The 18,055-nt window shown below is 50.4% G+C and overlaps 4 protein-coding genes across 4 annotated transcripts; all 4 read left to right on the top strand.

The window, feature by feature from the left end:
• The first annotated feature begins 373 nt into the window (after positions 1-373).
• LOC112898579 (heat stress transcription factor B-2b-like) lies at positions 374-2,357 on the top strand. The gene is made up of 2 exons (XM_025966918.1): positions 374-1,113; positions 1,230-2,357. The coding sequence occupies exons 1-2, from the start codon at positions 835-837 to the stop codon at positions 2,148-2,150; spliced, it is 1,200 nt and encodes a 399-aa protein (XP_025822703.1). The 5' UTR covers positions 374-834; the 3' UTR covers positions 2,151-2,357.
• Positions 2,358-2,618: 261 nt separating this feature from the next.
• LOC112898578 (exopolygalacturonase-like) lies at positions 2,619-4,786 on the top strand. The gene is made up of 4 exons (XM_025966917.1): positions 2,619-3,304; positions 3,379-3,678; positions 3,763-4,284; positions 4,368-4,786. The coding sequence occupies exons 1-4, from the start codon at positions 3,155-3,157 to the stop codon at positions 4,680-4,682; spliced, it is 1,287 nt and encodes a 428-aa protein (XP_025822702.1). The 5' UTR covers positions 2,619-3,154; the 3' UTR covers positions 4,683-4,786.
• Positions 4,787-8,873: 4,087 nt separating this feature from the next.
• LOC112898580 (RHOMBOID-like protein 2) lies at positions 8,874-11,952 on the top strand. The gene is made up of 5 exons (XM_025966919.1): positions 8,874-9,305; positions 10,154-10,317; positions 10,834-11,000; positions 11,112-11,359; positions 11,559-11,952. Exons 1-5 carry the CDS (start codon positions 9,022-9,024, stop codon positions 11,668-11,670), a joined length of 975 nt encoding a protein of 324 aa, XP_025822704.1. The 5' UTR covers positions 8,874-9,021; the 3' UTR covers positions 11,671-11,952.
• A 732-nt stretch (positions 11,953-12,684) lies between these two features.
• On the top strand, positions 12,685-17,731 carry LOC112898577 (plant UBX domain-containing protein 8-like). The gene is made up of 11 exons (XM_025966916.1): positions 12,685-12,899; positions 13,816-13,877; positions 13,982-14,507; positions 14,583-14,666; positions 14,751-14,860; positions 15,173-15,404; positions 15,501-15,689; positions 15,882-16,046; positions 16,438-16,581; positions 16,660-16,716; positions 17,352-17,731. Exons 1-11 carry the CDS (start codon positions 12,816-12,818, stop codon positions 17,463-17,465), a joined length of 1,767 nt encoding a protein of 588 aa, XP_025822701.1. The 5' UTR covers positions 12,685-12,815; the 3' UTR covers positions 17,466-17,731.
• Positions 17,732-18,055: the final 324 nt, after the last annotated feature.

Below are 18,055 nucleotides of genomic sequence, written 5' to 3'. Positions count from 1 at the left end.
CCAGACCATCCCTGTGTCCACACACACAAACACCCAGTCAGTCATGCCAAGAACCGAAAGGTCAAGCTAAATAATCAATCGGTCCAAGCTAACGCTTTCTGCAAAACTGCAGCCGGCGCAAAAAGGTTTCATTTTTCAAATTACAGAAAGATACTAAAAGAAAATACTCCTAACTTCTGTGGAATTCACAAGAAAAACAAAACAACTCTCGTGGAAGGCTTGCAGCTGCCGCAAGCCGAGCTGCGTGTCTCGTCGAGGCGCGGGCCCCACCGCCCACGCGCGACGTGTCCAAGATTCCTCCGCCCGGCCTTGAACCTTCCAGAATCACCAACTAACCAGAACCAGCCGTGTAAAAGAAAGAAAGAAAGAAAGAAAAAAAGCAGCGGAACCTTCTCGCAGTTTCCTCGCCCCACCACCACACCCACGCATCACCGCGCGCCGTCATCTCCACCGCTGGGCGCCCATCCGGCGGGCCAGGCCGCGCCCGCCCGCTTGACTCCCCATCCCCGTCCGCCGCGCGACGCGCGGGGACCTGGCCTCCGCTCCTTCTCCACGTCGCGGGCACGAGTGGCGGGTCGCCCTCGCCTTATTAGCGCCTCCCTCCGCGACCGCGTGCCTCTTCTCCCGTCTCCTCCGCGCGCCCTCGCCCTCGGCGCCCTCTCTCTCTCTGCCCACAACCGCCCGCTGGTTTTCTCCAAGCTACGCAACGCGGAAACTTCCAGAAGCCACCACCTTTCTTCTTCCTTCCGTCCTTTGATTGTTTCTCCCCTTCCTCGCCGGCCGGATAGGGGCGCGACGGTGTCGCCGGGCCGGATCTGCGCGGGCGGCGGCGCCATGGCCGCCGAGCAGGCCGCCGCGGGGGGCGAGCCGCCTCCGGCCACGCCGCAGCCGGCGGAGGGCGTGACGGCGGCGGGGCAGAGGTCGGTGCCCACCCCGTTCCTCACCAAGACGTACCAGCTGGTGGACGACCCGGCGGTGGACGACGTCATCTCGTGGAACGACGACGGCTCCGCCTTCGTCGTGTGGCGCCCCGCCGAGTTCGCGCGCGACCTCCTGCCCAAGTACTTCAAGCACAACAACTTCTCCAGCTTCGTGCGCCAGCTCAACACCTACGTACGTCACACCCATCCTCCTTTTATCTTTGATCATCTCGACTTCTTTCCTTTTCTCTTTGTATGTCGCCTCGCCGGCGTGGTGCTGATTTCTCGGTGTGATCTGCGGTGGCGCAGGGGTTCAGGAAGATCGTGCCGGACCGGTGGGAGTTCGCCAACGACTGCTTCCGGCGAGGGGAGAAGCGGCTGCTCTGCGACATACACCGCCGGAAGGTGACGCCGGCCGCGGCTGCGACGGGGGCGGCGGTCACGGTGGCCGCGGCCGCCGCCGCCGCGGCGGCCATCCCGATGGCGCTGCCCGTTGGCTCGCCGGTGTACTCCGGCGAGGAGCAGGTGCTGTCGTCGAGCTCGTCCCCGGAGCCCCCGCCGCTGCAGCCGCAGGCGGCGTCCGGGTCGGGCTCCGGCGGCGCGGCCTCCGGCGGCGACGCGGGCGAGGAGAACGACCGGCTGCGCCGCGAGAACGCGCGCCTCGCGCGGGAGCTCGGCCAGATGAAGAAGCTCTGCAACAACATCCTCCTCCTCATGTCCAAGTACGCCGCCACCCAGCAGCTGGACGCCGCGAAGGCCGCGGCGGCGGCGGCGGCCGGGAACTGCTCCGGCGAGTCGGCGGAGGCCGCCGCCACGCCCCCGCCGCTGCCGTCGGTGCTCGAGCTCCTCCCCTCGTGCCGCGGCGGGCACGCTGCCGCCGAGGAGCCGCCCGAGGCGGCGGCGGCGGCGGGGACGGAGCGCGGGGACGACGACGAGGACAAGGCCGGCGCGAGGCTGTTCGGCGTCTCCATCGGGCGGAAGCGCGCGCGCGACGACACCAGCAACGGCTACTCCGGCGGCGTGGAGGACCCCGTGAGCCGAGGCGCGGCGGCGGAGGTGAAGGCGGAGCCGGTGGACGCGCACCCCGACCAGCACCAGCAGCAGCAGCTCAAGGAGCCGCAGGCGTGGCCCATCTACCGGCCCAGGCCCGTGTACCACCCGCTCCGGGCCTGCAGCGGGTCGGCGGGCAGCGCCGGGAGCGACCACGACGGGTCCCACTCCTCCAGGTGACGCGGCGGCGTCCTCGTCGTCCCTCGCAAGGCATCGCCGCCGGCGTTAGCAGCAGTTAAATTACTGTGATGGATGGATGATACAACAGGAAAGAGGGAGATCTGATCAGCTGGGGATTTTACTGACCCCATGTAAAACTCCAGTGCGGTTGCCAGTTTCCTTGATATCACTGTGTATAGCAAAGCCCTATAAAACTAGAGATTATTAGCTTGTGGATCAGGGCACATTTGCCAGCCAGCGCGACACGGAATCCTTGTCGGCTAGTCCGAATTGCTCATTCCGTTGCGGGGGATAAATCTGATGGAGTCTCTAGATGGGTGGTGCGTCGGTCACTGGTCAGAGTGCGAGAGAGAGGGGTTGGTGGTCGCTCCAGGTGGATTACGCCGGCGTGAAAATATCTCGCGCCGCGCCTACTAGAAGATGCGAGCGAGAGGCGCTTTCTTCCAAGCCAAGTCGGGTACGATGGGGACGCCGGCGGCGACCACGGTAAGCAAGCATGCCACAATCGCCATTTCAAACTAGCTGGGTAGCCGGTAAGACGATTCAACAACACGTGGTTTCATACCATTTCGGCCTTTTGGGCCCACTACTGCCCTTGCATAGTCTAGCCCAGTTCGAAGGGCCGAACTTCGCCGGTGTCCTTGGGGTTAGAGAAGATGGTGGTGGTCCAATGATTGGGTCTCAGTTTTTTTGTTTCTCTCGTTTGGACAAAATGGTTCCTTGCACTACTGAACTCATGGTTCCGACGGCAGAGGAGCAGTTACAGGCAGTCATTAAACTGCGGCTATCTTTTGTTCGAAACGGAGAATATTTTCAGCCTCGGAACTAACTAGTGCCAACTAAGCTCATTTAGAGGCGTCACAGACCAACAATTAACCCTAGAGGTTACAGCAGCCTAATGGCTTCAATTCTTCCAAGCATGATCGATGATGGCCATATAAGGCGAGAGCTAGGAGCCTTCTTTCTCACCCTTCTCGGGTCTCGTCAATCTCTGTCCCGACGCCATGGCCAGCATCCACAAGGCCCTGGTCGTCTTCTTCGCCGTCGCCGCCGCGCTGCTCCGCGGCGGCCACGCGCACGGCGAGGACCATGCGGCGAGCGTCCACGACGTGACGGAGTACGGAGCGGCGCCGAGCAACCGAGACAACAGAGACGTGAGTGCCGTTTGATTCCATCACTTGGTCGTATTTTCTCAGCTAAATCTACACGGTCTGAATCGCGCGTGCAGGCTTTCTTGGCCGCGTGGCGGGCGGCGTGCGGCTCCACCGCCGGCAACTCCACGCTCGTGTTCCCCAAGGGCACATTCGCCGTCGGCGCCGTGCAGTTCGAGGGGCCGTGCGCGAACGGCGACGCGCCCGCCGTGGTGATCCATGGCGTGCTCCAGCCGCCGTGTGCGGGCGGCGGCGGCTGCCACCTCTCGGACGATGCCTGGATCACGTTCAGCGGCCTCAACAACCTCCTCGTCACCGGCAACGGCACCCTCGACGGCCAGGGCCATCGGAGTGGCAAGTCCAAGTCCAAGACGACGGTAAACGAACCGGAACAGACTTGATCCCTTTTCTTTTGTCGACGAGATGGCGAGGTGATCGGCCCGGCGGCCATTGTGCTGCAGACCCTGGTTTTCGAGGACGTGACGAACTCGACGTTGAGAGGCCTGGCGTTCGTGAACAGCCGGGGCTTCCACGTGAACCTGCGCCGCTGCACCCGGGTCGTGGCGGAGGGCCTCGGCATCCACGCGCCGGCCGCCAGCCGCAACACGGACGGCGTCCACGTCGGCCACTCTCGCCACGTCCGCATCCTCGACTCGGTCATCGGCACCGGCGACGACTGCGTGTCCGTCGGCCCCGGCTCCGTCGACGTCGTCGTCAGCGGCGTCACCTGCGGCCCCGGCCACGGGCTCAGCGTGGGGAGCCTGGGCAAGGACGAGGGCGAGCAGGACGTGCGCGGGCTGGTCATCAGGAACTGCACGGTGAAGGGCACCACCAACGGGGTGCGCATCAAGACGTGGCCGGGGTCGCCGCGGAGCCGCGCGTCCAACATCACCTTTGAGGACATCGCCATGGCCAACGTCACCAACCCCATCATCATCGACCAGCGCTACTGCCCCCACGACCGCTGCTCCGACGCCGACAAGGTAACGCCGCCGCAGGCCGCGACACGAGCGAACGTTCCCAGCCGAATCGCATAAGATTGACGCCCTGGTGTGTCCGGCCGCAGCCGTCGCTGGTGCAGATCAGCGACGTGACGTTCCGGCGGATCGAGGGCACGTCCAGCGGCCCGCTGGCGGTGCGGCTGCTGTGCAGCGAGGACCGGCCGTGCACCGGGGTGCGCCTCGACGACATCAACCTCACCTGCGGCGACGTCCCGTGCCGCTCCGAGTTCTCCAACGTGCGGGGGGCACTCGCCCCGGTGGTGGCGCAGGCGCCGAGCCCGGCCCCCGCCGCGCGCCGGGAGGAGGATGACGAGGAATCCAGAGTCACTGAACAGCTAGGCAGGTTGACTTGGTGGTTACCGTTTACTGTCAGAGGATGAGTTCAGGAGGGGACAACAAAACTGAAGGGAGGGTAATTCCAATTTTTTAGTATTTTTTTTCTCCTTGATGATGGATGGACTACTGTTATATAATCATAGTTCACAATGACCTAGTATTTCTAGATTTCAATACTCATTTAGGTCTGGAACAGACAACAATCTTATGTTAAGAGGAAAAAAAAGCCTCTTTGTTCTAGGGACTGTCAGTCCTTCAGTTCCTTTTCTTCATCAGAGAATAGAAACTTCGTTCTCTGGCATGTTTGATCTGTACGGCCATTCACCCATCCAGTTTAGTTCCTTGCCGTTGAATTCGTTGTGGCCATGGATTCAAGATCAGGTCATGTGCTGTCCTACGAAAATAGCATCTCCAACAGATTACTTGTACCTTACGCTCAAAACATACATTCTCTCTATTACCTATAACTACTTTTGTATTTTTGATAATGGTTGGTGCAGCAAACTGTCAAAAAGCCAATCACCAAAAATAGATAGGGGGATAAATCCCCTTCATTTAGGGTGGATGGAGGTGTGTTCTGGTGTTTGCCAAAAAATTTTAAGTATTGAAAATTGAATTGACAATCTGCTGGAGCACCTCCAATCACCGAAACATTATTTTTTTAAAAGTCGGTAGAATTACAGGTCGGTGCGCTGCGATCAAGCTCTCCGCGGCCAGCCGCTCGACGTAGGTAAACCGCTCCGGAAGTAGACGCCACGGAAGAGTCACCACCGTCGGTAGGAACTGGAGCAAGGCTTGCCGGATTCGAAAAGGGCGAGGAGGGTCCTCGCGATTCCGGCGGGCGGGACGGCGGCGGGCATGCGTCGGACGGGCAGGGGGCAGAGGCAATCCGAACTAGGGTGCTATTTGTAAATTCCTATTCCCGAAATAGGGGTTTAAGTGAAAATAGTTGGATCGCGATTACTAATCGCGATCCAATCCAGGGGACACGTTGCATATACTCAGAGGTCTTTATGCAAAGATTCATGACCTATATTACAAATCGTCCGGCCGGCGGCCGCCGCAGTCGCGGGAGTTGGCGAGGAGGTTGTTCGGCTTGACGTCGAGGCGCGCGACGCTACGGGAGTCCACGGGCCACGACGCAACGCCTCGAAGAGCGCCGGCTCCGGGATCCCTCTACCCCGGCGGCGGCAGAGGATACGGCCGAGCAAGCCGGCGTCCATGAACTCGAGCGCGAACGCGGCGGGCCCGCGGAGCATACGGCAGCGCGGCTGAGCACCTTGGCCTCTTCCTCTATGTCGGGATCAGCATGGAACGACATATTGAGCGCGAACACCGCGCCGGTGCGGCGGTGGCGCGCCTTGCTGACGCTGGCGAAGCCGCCCGCGCCGAGGTCGCCGATCCAGTCAGAGGTACGACAGCCCCAGCCGGAGCCGGGACCCTCAGCATATGGTGCGGGAGGCTGCCGCCCGTTGGATGGCGGAGCAAGCCATCGGACGCGCGGCGCGGTGGTGGGAGGCGACTGTAAGATGGGAGAGAAGCAGTGGATTGCCATGGGCTAAGCTAGTTTAAGGTCGCCCGTAAATTAACTTTTATGCGGTTGAATTCTGACCAAGTGGTTTGTTTCCGTTTTCGGTTTCCGCGTTAGTCATCCGTCCCGCGCCTGCCATTCCCTTTCAAGGTTCCAGCTTCACAAGCCACTTGCGCTTAGTAGCACTGGTCCCCACTCCTTCACACGCACCCAACACCCGCACTTGCACCTTGCGCATGATAGAAAATATTTACCAAAGAGTTTCTGAAATGTAGATGCAAATTTAAGTAACAGAAATTTATGCAAAAGCAAAAATTTTATATAACACAATTATATAAAAAAGTTTATATAAGCAAAAATATATGTAACAAAAAATCAGAACAGAACTGTGCAACATAATTATGTGTATAGAAATCGCATAATTTTATTAAACAACAAAATTATGCACGCCAACTTTTTATGATTTGTACCAAAAATTTAAGTACACAAAAATTATAAAAATAAAGAACATATTCTAAAAAATAATGAAAACAGAAACTATATGAACAAAAAATAAGAATGTTACAAACAAAATGTTTTGGCTTAAAATAATTGATACACAAAAATTCAGAATGAAAAAAGTTGAACACAAAAGGGTGAAGAATGGATCAAAACATTGGGAGACAAACATTCAAGAAAAAATAGATGAGAAAATCTTATGTGGAAATCTTTTTCGGAAACTTTCAAAAAAGGGAGATAAAATGTTAAAAGTTTGTAAAAAGATGCGTGTAATAATTTTGTATAAAAAATTGCGCGGCAAAAAATTAGAAACGAAAAAGAGAAGGCTAAAAGAACTAGAACCCGCAACTCACAACGGCTGCTGCACGCCGGAGATCCGCTGCACCCCGAGCCCGAGGCCAGCGAGCCAATCCACACGGCCGTTGCTCCTCGAGCATCCACCGGCACGTCGGCGCGCGTCGTCAAGATCCCCTAGTCCTGGTGGAACACCGCGCGATGCTGCTCACCGACGACCTCCGCTCCGCGGCACGAAGCTCGAGCCGCCTCAAGCCTGGACGCGCGGTTACAACTGAGGCAGCAATCAGGCAGCGACTCGCAGCGGTGACTCGGTAGAGTAAACCGGTTTACTTGGCGAGAGAAGAGATAGAAGGGGAAAAGGAAATGAAGCGAGAAAGAGAAATGAGTTAGGTTGTGACAATTGAGTGGGGAAGCGAAAAGTAAAGAGAAATGAAGGATGATATGTGGTGCTTGCTTAGGAAGAGGTAAACTTTAGTTCTATTATATAAAAAAAATCTTATTATTTAGAAGTGCTTAAAATAAAATCTAATTGCTGACCTCTAGGCTAATTCCCGAGACGAATCTAATGAGGTATATTAATTCATGATCAGCGGATGATTACTGTAGCATTACCGTTGCAAATAGTAAATTAATTAGATTCATTAAATTCATCTCGCGAATTAGCACCTATCTTTAAAAATTATTTTAAATGAATTTTATTTAATATTTCTGAAATGATAAATTTTATTTAATATTTAGTATATATGTGTAACATATCACGTGTGCGGATCCTATCGACCGTAACGAAGGAAATTTACGGTCATCCGCAGAATTAGGGCCTGTTTGGATCCTTTGGCAAAAGGGCAAATAGCAAAAAATTTGCTCTTTTTTTTCCATTTGGACCCAAACACCCTATGGCGGAAACAGCAAAAACAGATAGCAAAAGGAAACAGTAAAAAATTTGCTCTTTTTTTTCATTTGGACCCAAACACACTTATGGCAAAAAGGAGAAAAGAGGTTTAAATGAGCTTTTGCCAAAATTTTTGCCATTTGGATCAAACACCTCTAATAGCAAAACTTTTGCCACTTTTGACAAATAGCAAAATTTTTACACTTTTACCGTTTGGATCCAAACACTACCTTAGCTTCGCGGATTGCCACGCACGTCTCGGCCGAATCCGGGATTGCTCGCCAGGCAGGGCGAGCTGGGAGCACAAGGACTGCGAGCTACCACATGCGACGCAGCGTCTCGTCCTGACAGTTTGACAGTGGCCGGGGAACCAACCTATCGGACGGGCTCGCGAGCGTACCGTACGGCGCCAGCACGAGATTGCAACGGACGCTCTCGACGCGACGCGACGCGCAACTCGCTGAAGCCTGAATGCATTGGAGCGAAACCAGAAACAGGATCACGCGTTGCACTTGCGTACTGCTGCCACCGCCAAGACTGCGCATTTGGCCTTGGTGTCGAAACTGTGGGCACCGTTTTCTTTAGCTCTATCTACGTTGCAAAACTGTGACGCAAATGGTTTGCGCTTCTCCAGACGCCACTTCCAAAATTAAAAACATCACGCCGTGCTTTCTCACCGATCTGAATGGCCGGTTGCTTCGAGAAGAAGACGGTAGAAGATGGAATGTCCTGTCTGTCCAAGCAAAGGGAAAGGGTGATCCAAATCGAGAAGAATAGAAGACGAGGACGAGGACGGTGGCTTTGCTAGCAAACCAAGCAACTCGTTTGCAGCACCACAGCTCCACTGCCCCGGAAGGCGAAGGCCCCGAAGCTGCCAAAGGGAACCGAGAAGAACGGGCACCACTCGCCGACAGGTGGTCCCAGCACGCCAGCGTAACGGCGCCACAGCCATCGCTCTCCAGTCTCCCCCACCGGGCCGGAGCCACCGCACTCTCCACTCCCACCTCCTCCTCCGTCTTTCCCCTCCTCGCTTCCAAGCCAAGCCAAAAGGCAGCGACGAGCCCCGCGAGACCGCACGCACCCACCAGTCCACTACCCCCGCACGCTATAACAGCGGGCGCGCGGCCGCCGCCGACACCGCCGCGGGTCAAGAAACCCGTCACCAGCCATGGCGAGCGGCGGCGAGGCGAAGGCCCCGGGCGCGGGGTACTACCAGTACCCCGGCTCGTACGGCGGCGGCGCGGACGAGGAGCGGCGGTGGTGGCCGTGGCTCGTCCCCACCGTGCTCGTCGCCTGCATCGCGGTCTTCGCCGCCGAGATGTTCGTCAACGACTGCCCGCGCCACGGAAGCGCGCTCGGCGGCGGCGCCGGGTGCGTCGCGTCGGGGTTTCTCCGACGGTTCGCCTTCCAGCCGCTGCGGGAGAACCCGCTCCTTGGGCCCTCCTCCGCCACGTACGTCCCGTCACTCGCGCGACTGGCTTCGGGCTCCGCTGAATTTTGTTGGATTCGATGAGAAATCGGGGGGTTGCAGGAGGGGTTTGTGCCGGTTCTAGCGCATGATTTCAAGTGAAAGGTCGCATCTTGGCTGGATTTCAAGTCTATTCGCTAGTAAAGCTTGGTTTTTTTTCAGTGTACCACCCAGAATCTGCGTCTGTTGCCACTTTCTTGCTCCTTTTCCGCTCATACCGATTGGAAATATTAGGGTCATTGTGCTGATTTGCTGAATATGGTGACTATTTAGATCTATTGCAGATTGCTCCCCTTGTAGCAAGTAGATTTCAACCAAAACATTTGATTTTGCTTAATAGCTTCAGCCTTCAGGGCGATTCTTTTTTTTTTTGGAACTAACTTTCAGGGCAATTCCAATACCTGAACAATTCGGATTCAGTCAGCAGTGGAATGTTCTATTCTTCAGAGATTTGTCTTTTAGTGTCTACATCCCTTGCTGACAGTTAAAATTTGTTGCTAGTACACTTTGATAGACACATTTGTATTTTTTTTCTCAATTATAATGAGCAGTTAAGTGACAAGGATATATTGCCAGTTGGGGCTTTTTTTTTGTATTCGAACTGTTACCTCGTGCAAGATCATGCAAGGTCTGATTTTTTTTAATCTTTAGCTGTGACAAAGGTTATTTTGTTTGTACTTGTTCTCTTCCCACCATGTGGGACAGTTTTATTAGAGACCAATCTGAGACCGAGAATGCATTCTCTTGACACTGCACTATCGTGCATTGTGTGAATGTAAAGTATAACAATGCACACCAAGTTTTGTTTTTAAGTTTCCATTTCTTTGGGCAGCTTGGAGAAGATGGGAGCACTTAACTGGGCCAAAGTAGTTCATGAGCACCAAGGATGGCGCCTCATTAGCTGTATATGGCTCCATGCTGGCCTAGTCCACCTTATAGTCAACATGTTAAGCTTGCTATTCATTGGAATCCGACTTGAGCAACAATTTGGGTTTGGTAAGCTTCTTGTTTGCAATTGTTGGTTCATTTTGTCATTACCACTGTATATCGATCTTTTCCGATTCGAGCACCTTGATTGAATACTTGACCATCTATTGTTTTGCAATATCTCTTTGTTTGGACGATGCACTTTATGTTTTAACATTGAAACACTGTTAGCTGATTCTGTCTTGGAACTTATGGAAAGCTGAAGTAAATCTGAAGTAAGTAGTCATGGAGGGTTTGTTTTCTGCCATGACGTTGTGGTGGAACCACTTAAATATTTTTCTCAAGGCACCATCTGTTAGGATTTCAACATAAGACCATTGCAATCATTTAAGAAGTAATCAAATATGATTTTGTTTATTGGTAGTCATTTAAGGAGTAGTCAGGTTTTACATGTTATTAGGGATCAATTTCTTCCCATTTCATCGTGGATTTGGAATTACGCTATGTTCACCTTCGACAAAACCTCTTGCATCTGGTTTTGGTGGTAGTCTGCTGTCAACTCACTTCAGTTTTCTGGCTTGCAAGTGCGCATTGGGGTCATCTACTTGATATCTGGTTTTGGCGGCAGTGTCCTGTCTGCACTGTTCTTACGGAGTAACTACATCTCTGTTGGTGCCTCTGGGGCTTTGTTTGGCCTCCTTGGATCTATGCTTTCTGAGCTTATTATGAACTGGACAATCTATTCCAACAAGGTCAGCAGGAGACACACACGTGTGCGCGCGCGCGCGCGCTGTTTTTTCTGTCTTGCAGTTTTTCTCTCCGCCCTCTTTTTTTGCTAAGTTCCAGGTGATTCACTCATGCAGGCAGCAGCAATTATAACTCTACTGTTCATAATTGCAATTAATTTGGCCATTGGGATATTACCCCATGCTGATAATTTTGCCCACATTGGTGGATTTGCTTCTGGATTTCTTCTTGGATTTGTGTTGCTGGCAAGACCTCAATTTGGTTGGATGGAACGCAACGAGCTACCTCAAACTAATCAACCTCCAAAGTACAAATTGTACCAGTACGTCTTGTGGGTTGCTGCACTCATATTGCTGGTAGTTGGGTAAGTCTCGATCATCAAAGGCAATGCACATTCACACGATCTGTATGGTTCACATATCACTTAGTACTAGACTAATAGGTGATGTGGTACCCACATATTGCCTTGTTGTGTACTAGTGCCGTACTTTGTATGAGCAATGCTGATTCTTTTTGTTAAGAATATAGACTCAAAGCCTGACAAACGTGACTTTACGGTGCAGATTTGTGATTATCCTGGTGATGCTCTTCAAGGGCAAGAATGGGAACGACAGCTGCCACTGGTGCCAGTACCTGAACTGCGTACCAACATCCAGATGGAAGTGCAACACTTGATGGTTCAGCTTTCCATTAGCTTCTGTGCAAAATACATGCCTCTGGTGGGAACCATTTTTGTGCTTGTGTGTTTGTGCATAGCAAGACCTGCCTGCACTCCTCGTGCCTGATTTCTGTATGGTTATGTGAAGCACAAATGTTTCTCAACTGTAACCTGAGCTCGTAACTATGGATTTCGCCGCAGTTCTTGTATCGATTTCACCAGCATTAGCTGCTGACTGCTGAACTGTGTAAAAACCATTCTGAGCAATCTGATTGACAGAGATTGGTTACTTCTCTAAACTTTGATAATTGTTGAAGGCCATCACACAATCTATAGATTTTGAGCGTGAGTCTGAAGATTGCCAGCGTTCAATGTCATACGTTGACACTCAACCAACGGATCGTATAACCCAAGGAGGATTAGGCTTAATCGTTGGATTTGTAAGTGAAAAGGAACAGAACCTTTCTGCCAATATCAGTGGCCGATGTGAAAAAAGAATGAATATCCAAACTAGTAACTCTGGAGCGGCTGTGTGTTACATCTTCAGAAAACTCTATACACACACCTGCGGTTTGCTGGAGAAGAACGTGTGTAATCTGAACATTTTTCCTCTACAGCACGAGCAATCCATTGATGCAATTCACGAAGCCAAAAAGGTCTTCGTGTTACCGAATTCTCCTCGGTGCAGCAAGGCATACTACCAGCCAATGGTGGCTACTGGCTGCAGATGCTTTCAGCCTCACCAAAGCTTCCTCCATTCCTTCGCGAGCAAGGCCCAACGCCTTTCCTTTCTCTTTGTCCTCTTTCACGGCATACTTGTTTCGCAAGATGATAGAAAAGCAACTGCAACGGGGTCTGTCCATTGTGTTTTACGGCCATGCCCCTACTCCTTTCTGGTAGCGCGCGAGCGCTCGCGAGGGCACGGGCGTCTTTTCCGGCGTCCGTCGTTCTCACCGCGGCCCACAAGCCCACGGCCCACGGCCCGCGAGGGAGGCGGAGGGGAGAATAAGAAAGCACTTGAATTAACACGCACGGCTCCGTGCGCTGCTTCGCGACTCCTCTCCTCTCCTCTCCTCTCCGCCGCGGCCCGCATCCTCCTCGCCGTCGCCGCCGCGTCGCCGGGGAGCCCCGGGCCGGACCCGGCGCCGGCGCGCCTCCCTCCATGGCGTGGCCGCCGCAGGAGGCGATCGACACCTTCGTCAGCATCACCGGCGCCGACGAGGCCGCCGCCGCCCGCGTGCTCGAGGTGACGACGCCTGGCCGCGCAATCTGCCCCCCTTTCTCTGCCCATTGGTGCCACGGCCCCGTGCGTTTGGGGATTATTAGTTGCTTGGGGTTAGGGTTGGGCTCCGGATTCTCACTGCGTGGGGGTGGTTAGATGGCGGGTGAGCGGCTGCGGCGGATGGGTATGAGATGTCCGATTTGAGCCAGGGTTTCGTATGAGTGATCGGAGTTCGTTTCGCTGTGGTTTTAGGGGTGCCAAAAATAGCGGAATTCTCTGGGAGTGTAATGTAAGGGCGGTGGTTTTCTGGTCGTGCTGTGAATTGTGATTGATTTCTAGTTTGCGTTTGTGCGGTGTGAAAAATTGCCGAAACTTCACTAGATCAGGGTCGGAATACATAAGTGGAGGTGGTGCATCTGATCTCTTGAAATGCTGCAACTGTGAATTGTGGTTCCTTAGTCATCTAGCAGGAGAACCAAGTTCATTTATGTTAAATTCTGTTTGGATGCTCATGTTCTGGAATTTCAGATTGGATTGATTTGGTGTAGGAGTGGGAAACCACTTGCTTGGATGTTTGTTCATCTGGGGGTAGAATTTTGTTATCTACTAGCTTTTTAAGGCTTGCCTTGTCCCTATTTTTATGTCGCATTAGTCTTTGGGATTCATTGATCCTGTTTGCTTTTGTGATGTGGAGTTGGACTGCTGAATGAAACACCGCAGTATATTTTAAAATGTCGGAGTGCTTTGAGGTGTCCATAGTGGGTTATTTTAATCACTTGCCATCCAGTGTGCTGCATTTTAACCCACTTAATAATTTTGAACTTAAATAAAAGATACAAAAGTTGTATAACTGAAGATACAGAATGCAGATATGAGAAATATATGACCATGCCTTGGATTCATATATTAGATACAATGGCTGACCTCTTTGCCCCCTCAGGAACATGGCAACGACCTAAATGGAGCCGTGAATGCTTATTTTAATGAGGGAGATAGGTCCACGTATGTGTTTCTTCTCTTGACTTCTATGCATTTGTTGTTGTAGTATTTTTTCACTGTTCCTTTTGTCATGACTGAAATGAAATGCTCAATTGAATGATTTTCAGCACCAGAATCAATCAGAATCCTGTGCCTGCCAGTGATGATGACATGGAGCTGGATGAACCACTTGATCCCATGTTTAACAGACCTTTGTTCCCTAGAACTTTGGGCAACCCTTTTGCACTTTTGGATCCAGGTCTTGCCGACATAACTGCTGCTGATATATTTCGAAGGGGACCTCAGGTTACGCATCCTAGGGAGGTGAGGCAGATACCTATTGAAGTTAAGGACACCAACACTCAGACAGGCAGTTCTGGTCAGGGTCCGGTTATTGAGGATGTTACTGGACGTGAATCTTTCTATGGTCCAGAGGTTCATGGGACTGTTATAGTTGATGAAGATGATGAAGATTTGCCATCAACACCATCTGCTCACGATCCTAATATCCCAAGCAGCACTTCACGCCCAAATCATTCCATGCCAAGTGCTCCTCCACTTGTTGATGTTAGTGACTATAACAATGATATAGAAGAGCAAATGATCCGGGCAGCAATTGAAGCTTCAAAAAGGGAAGCTGAAGGCATGACAAATGTATGCTTTTGCTTTTGGATCTATCAAATTTCCATCTGTTTAAACAAACTTTTGAACAAAATCCATTGTGCGCAGGGTCTAAACAGAGGTGAATCGGAGAACGCCTCACGTGGCAGAGGTGATGATGAGCTTGCTCGGGCAGTTTCTTTGTCCTTGGAGGTAGGATTTTAACTTCTAAGGTATAGCTGTGTATTTTTGTTCATCTATCAATATCCTCAATATGTTCTTTAATGTGACTATCAGACAGCAGAGCGAGAGAGAGCTCTGCGCCAAGAGGGAACGCATGTAGTGGATCATTCTCCTGATTTATCTGATAAAGAAGACACTAAAGGAGCAAGTGAGATAATTGCAAGGTGAATATATATGTTTTTGAAATGCATAGAACAGTGGTAGCCCTAAATCATATATATATTCTTGCAATTTCTAGAATAGTGGTACTATGTGGGTTATTAATAATAAATTAATGGCTCAATTTCTATTCCCTATCATTTCTTGATTTTTTTATGGTTCCATCTGCATAGGAGCCAAACAGCCTTGCAGGATACGATATCTTTCACTGTTTGTGTGCGCCATTTTCATGCAATCTTTTTAGCCAGCCTTTAGCAATACAATCTAGTTCTCTCTACTAGCGGCCAATTCCTCATACATGTCCTTTCTAATTGTAGGCAAGGGCTAACAGGGGAAGTTGGAACTTCTGAGCAAACTGTAGATGAAGAGAACTTCCAAGAGGACATCGGAGATGATGACGAACAACCTTTAGTTAGGCATCGCTATAGACGTGTTCGAAACAGAACTACTGATCCGATGGAATCGGTGCAAATGGCCAACAGTCCTCCCCCGAGTCCTCATCCGCATAATGTTCAAAATGACCATCAGCATTATGGCGGTTTCGAAGAGGTATTCTGTTCCCATCTTGCCTCTAGTGTGAGCTATTGTTTTTACAAATTGTAGTTTCATCACAACTCACAGTGCTGTTTTAACTTCCTTGAAAAGTGGGGTGGCATTTCTTCTGAAGAGCATGACGAAGCTGTTATGCTTGAGGCTGCAATGTTTGGTGGGATTCCTGAAGGAGCACCATATCCATTTTCCTTCCCAACCCGTGGAAGGTCAACTCATTATCCCCGAGTAGCACGTCCTCCATCACCAACATTAACTGCACAGCGGTTGTTAAGGGAACAGCAGGTATTGAACAGTATTTTTTGTTTTGGGGAAGTCGGGAGGGGAGACTCTACCAAAAATTTTTTGATCATGCATAAATGCTGTACTCATGTGAACCAAAAAGAGAAAGCAAAAAAAATACAACAGGTATCGAGCAGTATTCATCTGCTGGAGTATTACAAGTATTGCATATGACTACCAACATTTCAATTGCAGGATGATGAGTACCTTGCAGCCCTCCAAGCTGATCGAGAAAAAGAGTTGAAGACTGTGCAGGAGGCTGAGCTCCGCAGGGCAGAGGAAGCTGCAGCAAGAGAAGCTGCTCTTGAACGTCAAAAGAAAGAAGAGGAGGAGAAGCTAAAGAAACAGCGTGAGGAAGAGGTACTTCAGTTAGTACTGTCAAATTGAAAGTTGACATAACAGGATCGAGATTCATATATTTACCAGACTTGGATAATTTTATTGGCTCATGAGCATATATGTTTGATTAAATTGCAACTGGGTTGGGCTAATTGTGAAGTGGGTAATGCGTACAATCTGCTTGATATTATGAAATATACTGTAGTGCATTTGCCAGTCCTACCAGAAAAGTCTCTGCAACCTATTGCTGATGCTTAACTAGAAGATGTCTATAATTTAGCAATAGAATGATAATGCAGCATATTGATTTCCTTCTGGAGTTCATGCTAAATTGTTAGGTCTGTATTCTGAATTTTTTTTGTTTTACTAGCAATAATACATTACCTTTTTCGTGATTTTTATGTTAAAATAGGAGTTAGAGTCCGAGCTTGCAGCCAAACAAGCATCACTACCAAAGGAGCCACTACAAAATGATGAGGGGGCAGTCACAGTGGTAGTCCGCATGCCTGATGGTAGTCGCCGAGGACGGCGCTTTCTCAAATCCGACAAGCTTCAGGTGAGCTTCTTTCAGTTGCCAGCATCCCTACTGAAGTGCTTCATTATACCTGCTTCTAATCTTCTGGAACTGTTGCAGTATCTTTTTGATTTCATAGACATCAGCAGGACTTTCAAACCAGGAACTTATAGACTGGTAATTCTCATCCACTTCTTTTGACAGTACTGTATATTTGCAAAATAATGTCAGATCAGTGCAGTTACAATCCAGCTGGTTATTCACACTAGCACTAAGAAAGAAAAGAGGCTACTGTTTCTGAATACTTTTGCAGTACCTTTAACTCTGGCAACATAACTTTGCAGTTTTGATGGTACCTCTACATTTGAACAGAGACTCTTTTCGCTTATTGGAATTAGAATTATTTCATCGAACAATTTTGAATTATCTATGTGGCTATAGTAGAATGTTCTTGTTTATCTTCGACACTTGTTAATTGTTATAGACTTTTATGACTATATTTGGCTGTCAATTAGTCAGGTCGCCTAACAGGTTGAGATTAGTATGATATACACTAGAGACAGGAAGCTGCATGACCAGTCATTTTTTTCTTTCACTGTATAAGGATAGTCATTTTTAGCTGGTAGTTCATCATCATTGTATTTTAGCTGGTCAGCTATTGTTGCTTTCTAGTATTGGGTGATAGCACCAGATGAGCCTTATGAAGGGGACACATGAATCATACATTTCCACTAATTCTGTTTATTGTCCGTGTCTGCCCCTTTCCTGTCACATGTAACCGTTACTAATTTTTGTGACTTTTTGCTGGACAGGTGAGATCTTATCCTAGGCGTGCGTTCACTGATGGGGAGAGCCAGATGTCGTTGAGCGATCTCGGCCTCACTAGCAAGCTGGAAGCCCTGTTCCTAGAAAAGATTTCAGGGTAGAATATAAAGTTTTAGAGTTATGGCCTAGTAATATGTACTTTTAAAATTGTATCTGGCGTGTGCTCGTTAACATGCCATAGTGCTCGCATGATAACTGGTGTCTAGAAGATCCCGTGGCCATCTTTTTTTTCCCCCTGCCGAACGCTGGTGTTTCACTTTCACTGACTGCTGTCAGTTTGTGTAACCCAGTCAGTCTCATAGCCACTTTGAACGTGCCGTCAGAATGTATATACAATTCTACATTCAGAAGGTTTTATTTCCAATGATTTCATGAGTGCATGCACGGTTGCTCCGGAGAACGGTCTACGTTCTGACGTAATGTTACCGTGGTTGTCACCGAAGGTCACCGTAATCTAGTACTAGTTTGCGCCTCAGAGCCTGTTGCATCTGTTACGTTGTACAGTGCTTGTGCTTACTACTAAGTTTTTGGTTGATTTTGTTCCAGTAGTTTTTGGTTTATTTCCTTTGTGCCAGTTCTCCTGTTGTTTTACTTAGTTTGTCTGTCGGGAACTTTGTAGTAGGTACACTAAAGTCATAGAGGCTGAAATCAAAGAAAAGTTGCATATGCCATTATGCCAAGCGTATCAATA

Source organism: Panicum hallii, chromosome 6 (genome assembly GCF_002211085.1).
Source record: "Panicum hallii strain FIL2 chromosome 6, PHallii_v3.1, whole genome shotgun sequence".
Classification (NCBI taxonomy): Eukaryota; Viridiplantae; Streptophyta; class Magnoliopsida; order Poales; family Poaceae; genus Panicum; species Panicum hallii.
This window is presented reverse-complemented; position numbering and strand designations above follow the sequence as displayed.